Genomic DNA, 5,879 nt, shown 5'->3' on the forward strand with positions numbered 1-5,879 from the left:
TCAGCGTTGGAAAACATTCAAGTTCCTTTCAGCCTCAACCAAACATTTCCCTCTAAAGATAATAACTTTCCCACCTGTCTGCAAATATTGGATTCAAAATAAATCTGGTACTTATGCTTTTGAAAAAGTTTATTTGTTTTCTTCATGGAGGAAAAAAAAAAAAGAAAGAAAAAAGAAAACAAGAAAAAAAAAGAAGAGAAACTTGAAACTAGAGCAATGATTGCTGCTTTTAAACAAGATGCCTGTCCACAATGGAGTACTGCTATCCCAAGAAACAAAACTATTGGAAAGAATGGGAGGAGAGATCAATCAATACGTGTAAACACTGTTTCTGCAGGAAATCTCAGCAGTGTCATAGTCTCGGGTGGCACCACGCCAGAAAGCAAAGTCATCCCATAAAATGGTTAACTGCCTCCTCCCACATAATCACCTCAGCACTTCTGGGCAAGCCCATGCTCCTTGCAGGTCAATGTGCAAGGGAAGTAAAACACTTGTCCCACAGCACCTGAAAAGGTGCCTGTGTCCTTCCTCCCTTTCAGAAGAGAGAGACAGAAGAGAGAGAGATGTGAGAGAGGGATAGAGAAGTGAGAGGTAGATGTGGCACTGAGGGACAGGGTTGGTGGGCATAGTGGTGATGGGTTGATGATTGCACTGGATGATCTCAGAGGTATTTTCAAACCCTAATGATTCTATGATTCTTTGACTTCCTTCCAAGTTCCTCCCCACAGGAGAGGCAGTGGTCACATTGCTCACAGTGTGGGCAACAAAGGCACCTTTCTGGAAAGGCCAGGGCCTGGTCCTGCCCTCAGCATCCACCCAGCCCTCTGCAGAGCAGCTCCCCCCAGCTCACAGCCTGCTCCTTCTCCACAACACCCCACGTCTCCCACTTCCCATGTGCTGGAACCAGATGAGCTGGTGCTCCTTCACTTAGACCCTGCTGTAGTGCTGCTTCTCTCTGCACAGGTTACTTACCTCTGGCAGGCTGGAAGAAGCCAAAAAATACTGCCTCAGCCAAACCAGACAGGTTACAAGCAGTCCTGACCCATGCTGTGATGGACTCTGGGCCAGTCCCATACATCATATGCAAGAGGCAGAGGCCAGGTAGGGCAGCTGGCACAGGAATGTGTCAGCCAGTCTGCATGCAGGTCTGAGGGGCTGGGGCTGCCCACGCTGCCTTCACCTGGCATAGAGCTGCAAACAGAAACAGAGCATTCCCCTGACCTGCCTTTAGCTGGGGATTTTCTGCAGCCTCCCAGATCACCCCACTGCACCAGGAGCAGGATATTTAAGGGTCCAGCTATGAGGAGAGAAGATTGTGCTGAGGACTTACAGGTAACGTGTCTATTTTGCTTTAACATCGTGAACGCAGAGAGAGGGCAAAATGGGGAGAAATGAGCAAAGAGTTAAAGGAGATGAAGGCATGGAAAAAACTAACAACAAATTTATCTTTTCTGGAATGCATCCACTACTAAGGTTAAATCCACATACTCTTTCTGCATGGAGATATCTCATAGAATTTTACAGACTGAGGAAAGTTGAACTCATATCTCCACCCTTTAAAATATCATTTGTGGTTCTTAGAACTGAGCCAGTGGAAGAGTCAGACACTGTGAGCCAAATCGTGTTTAATTTATTCAGCAACACATCTGTGTGAAATATAGTCCAATTACGGGTATTAGGTTACTTTTCCACGGCTGCAGACATTTGGCTTCTATTTCCAGCAGGCTCTAATTAAATTATCACAATGCAGGAGCAAATACGTTTCCTTTATACGTGACTGCAATTAAAGTCATGCAATCACAACATTTTTTGAAGTGACTTGGATCAATTGGTTACAGTAAAGAACAGCGTGTAATGGAGCAGTGGCTCCACTGCTAAGACTAAGAGAGGGTTTCTATTTCAATAATCTAGCTCCCTTTTATTTTGAGTTCTGCTCCTGGATAATTTATTTAAAGTTCATTATGTGTCTACAGCATATATCACTTGCCCTCAGCTCAGGCTGCAGAAGTCCCATTACGGCCAATTACTTAGTGTGATAAAATCTGCCACAGCACAAACTGTTGCTTAATTAGATTTAAGTTTTGTCTACATTCTATTTGTAATTCTGACTGTGAAATAATAAGGCCAACAGCAAAGACTTGCTGCCTGCTTTCTCTGGTCACTGGCAGCCTGTTACACTGGGTGTAATCTTATGGCAGGTCAGAAGGGAGACCCCTAGACTCAGCTCTTCTTGCAGTGCTTGTCCCCATACCAGATGTCCCTAACTGGCCTGGGACCCAAACCCTGCCCTGTCAGATACCTCACCCATAACGTAAGGGACCACTGGGAAAATGTGGTGGTCCTCATGGATGCAGCGTCTGAGTACAGCTGCTGCCACCACACTTTTTGATGGTTGTAAGTATTTGCCCTACAGCCTTTATGGGTTTGTTCTATGGTCCTTATGGATTTGCTGCACCAATGCAATGGTAGGCAGGAAAAAATGCTGTTGACAAAATGATAGTCCTAAGAAAATCATGAAGAAAGTGCAGGAGGCAGCACCCAGCCATGCCCCTCAGCTCAGTTAACAGGTGCACACTACAAACACCACACTGCGAGCAGGGCTGTTCTCCCAATATGGGCAGCGTGCTGCTGTGGAACAGGGCCTTTGCTGTTTGGCTGGTTAAACATTAGCCATATGGGTGGCTTTATGTTGGTTTGGGTACGACAGCGTCACTGCATTTCTTCTGACCAGCCATCTTTACACATCATCTTCTCTTTGACCTCATCCATATGCATCTCTCTATATGGCAGAGGTTCACAGACAGCACTGGCTTTTCTCAGGTGGTCCTGTCCTTCTCATACAGGGTGGAATGCTAATGCTACTGTGTATATTGCTGTACACCTGAATTCAAGCCACTGATTTATCCACACAGTAACTGTGTTAAATACATTTCATCTGTATGTTCCAAGCAAATTTGAATTAAAATCCTGGAACCTGTCTCTGTGAGATCCCAAAAGTGACTGAGGGTAGGAGCCACATCAAGAAAATTCAAGGTGGAACAAGAAATGGATGATTTGGTAGGATTCTCTTTAACAGATACAGACCACAATAATTTGAGGATGGACAGCACCCTGTAAGAGGTTGCCTACCTCAGGGAATAATTACACTTGAAATTTACTCAATATTTTTCCCTTCAAAACAGCTCTAAAACAAAACCTGAATCCACACAAGAGCTCTTACAGCACATGACCTTGGCAGTCATTTCCTATGAGCTTCACTGGCCCCATATTTCCTACTGGAGATTCTATATATTGCAGATTCTGTGTACTTTGCTCAGGGACATGATTTAGCAGAGGGTTGTTAGAGTTAGGGTAGTATGGTTGAGGTTAGGTTAGGTTGAGGTTGGACTTGCGTAGTAGGCGACTTGATGATCTTGAAGTTCTTTTCCAACCTGAGCAATTCTATGATTCTATGACTATCTTTAAGTCCACTGAATCTTGATCAAGTCTCAGAAAATATCTTGAGAACGGCTGCTTTGCAAAGTTGGCCACATTTTTTCAAATGTTTCAGAGAACTTTGAAGGCTACTGTCTGTAAGAAAATCACCTTTTAATTTTTTTTAGGGAATAGACATTTACATAGCAGCTAATGGAAAATCTAGAAATAGCCTGTTTCTTTGCAACATTAATCTTGTTAATGAACTAAAAAAATTAAATATTTGTGTATCTTTTTTTTTTCAAGAAGCAGGAATAAAAATGCTACCAAACTCCAGTGTTAAAAAGAATATGCAAACATTTCAACATCTGCTTTCTTTTCCAGTTAATTAGCAATGATGTGAATAGCTTTTATGTAGCAGCAACATTCTGAACATTCCTCTCTGTGCCTGTGGTCAGTGGCACAACACAACCAGTTCGTCTTTCTGCTGCACTTGAGCCCTGATGAGAGCAGAAGGTGACCTCTATGTACTGAGGGACGCATATCACCCATCGTGGTGCTTGGAGTCCCTTACATTCTGCTTGTGGAGACCCTTCCCTTAAAATACATATGTGGGAATAAATTTTTTTCTGCATCTGTGTAAATATGAACAAAAGGCCTATAGATCAGGATTAACTCTCACCAAAGCAGCAAGGCCTTTTCTTATTTAATAAAGGCACTATAACAGAGGCAGTTGTGGGAACTTGAAATAAAACCTGGTTATTCATTGTTTTTAACAGGCTAGTACAGGGTCTTTTCTGTCAGAGAACACTAAGTATTTCTCTCTTCCTAAAGCATTAAGGAAGAAACATGAACACGACAAGTGGTGATTTAGCCAACCCCACGACCTGGCAAGATGCTGGAGGTGATTTTCCCAACTGCACCGATGTAGAAGTCAGTCTGAAGACTTTGTACCTCCCTGTTATGTACAGCCTCATCTTTCTGGTGGGCTTCCCAGGAAATGTTATTGCAATCTGTGTTTACAGCTTCAAGATGAGGCCTTGGAAGAGCAGCACCATCATCATGCTGAACCTGGCACTTACAGACCTGCTCTACCTCACCAGCCTTCCCTTCCTGATACACTACTATGCCAATGGGGAGCACTGGATCTTTGGGGGATTCTTGTGCAAGTTCATTCGTTTTGGCTTCCACTTCAACTTGTACAGCAGCATCCTCTTCCTCACTTGCTTCAGTGCCTTCCGCTACATGGTGATTGTCCACCCTATGAAATTTTTCCAAGTCCAAAGGAAGCAGTGGACAGCAGTGGCCTGTGCAGCCATTTGGGTGATCTCCCTGGCAGCTGTCACTCCCATCAATTTCTTGATCTCCTTAAGAGAGGAGCAAAACAGATCCTTATGCCTTGACTTCACCAGTTCTGAAAACCTGGGTGCAATCAGGTGGTATAACTGGCTGCTCACCAGCCTGGCCTTCTTCTTGCCCCTGGTGACAGTGACTCTGTGCTATGCACTTATTATTTCTGCCTTAGCCACTGGGCCCCAGACACAGGCTAGCCACAAACAGAAGGCTCGCAGACTTGCCATCATCCTCTTGGTGGTCTTCTATGTGTCCTTCCTCCCCTTCCACCTTTTTCGGGTTGCTCGGGTTGAACTGCAGTTGTGTCCCGTCAGCTGTCATGTTGAGAAGCAGATTCACACCATCTATATCATCTCTCGACCTCTGGCTGCACTCAACACCTGTGGTAACCTTCTGCTGTACGTTGTGATGGGAGATAACTTCCAGCAGGCCATCCTCTCACTCTCATGGTGCAAGAGGAGCAAATGCATCCAACCACCTGGGAGCAGTACTTATATGAACAAGCCAGAAATCACCTTAAGGGTATAGAAGAATCCATTGAAGAAAATTCCAGCAAACCTGGGATTGCTTTCTTGCCACATAGGCAGGTGTATGGATATGGCAGTGAGAACTGCTGCTGAATTCTCACACTCTGTAATAGAGTGCTTGTCCAAAAAGTCATCTCAGGAGCAGGCTTATACATACATACCTCTGTTAGCAACTAAAAAATAAAATAAAATAAAATAAAATAAAATAAAATAAAATAAAATAAAATAAAGGAATGAAGAGAAAAAAATGTAAACCTCCTTAAAGGCAGAATTTTAACTTAATCAGACTGTTTCCAAAGATATTTGGGAAATGCTGAATTCTCTTCCTTCAGTCTTGGAGACTGGCTACAGAAACGCAGGGAGCTGGGTTTGGACAAGAGAATAACTTCCATTGAGTTCAGTGCTGCCACTGGTGTAGTGTTTTGTTAATTACAGCTGGACTGAGACACAGAGGATTGTCATGGTTGCTGAAACCTCTGAATTACATAAATTACCATACTTAGCACCTAGATAAATCAGGTGTTTTCAAATTCTCCTCTACTCAGCTCCTGTGAGGCCCCATCTGGAGTACTGTGTCCAGGCCTG

The 5,879-nt window shown here is 43.8% G+C and overlaps 1 protein-coding gene across 1 annotated transcript; it reads left to right on the forward strand.

Moving 5' to 3' along the window:
* The first annotated feature begins 4,263 nt into the window (after positions 1–4,263).
* Positions 4,264–5,295, forward strand: OXGR1 (oxoglutarate receptor 1). Its single transcript, XM_048933227.1, has one exon. The coding sequence runs from the start codon at positions 4,264–4,266 to the stop codon at positions 5,293–5,295; it is 1,032 nt and encodes a 343-aa protein (XP_048789184.1).
* The last annotated feature ends 584 nt before the right edge of the window (positions 5,296–5,879 follow it).

Source organism: Lagopus muta, chromosome 1 (assembly GCF_023343835.1).
Source record: "Lagopus muta isolate bLagMut1 chromosome 1, bLagMut1 primary, whole genome shotgun sequence".
NCBI classification, from domain to species: Eukaryota; Metazoa; Chordata; class Aves; order Galliformes; family Phasianidae; genus Lagopus; species Lagopus muta.

Bases quoted from the DNA above. Each gene is read 5' to 3' on its own strand.
- OXGR1 (XM_048933227.1), top strand. From the start codon at position 4,264: ATGAACACGACAAGTGGTGATTTAGCCAACCCCACGACCTGGCAAGAT.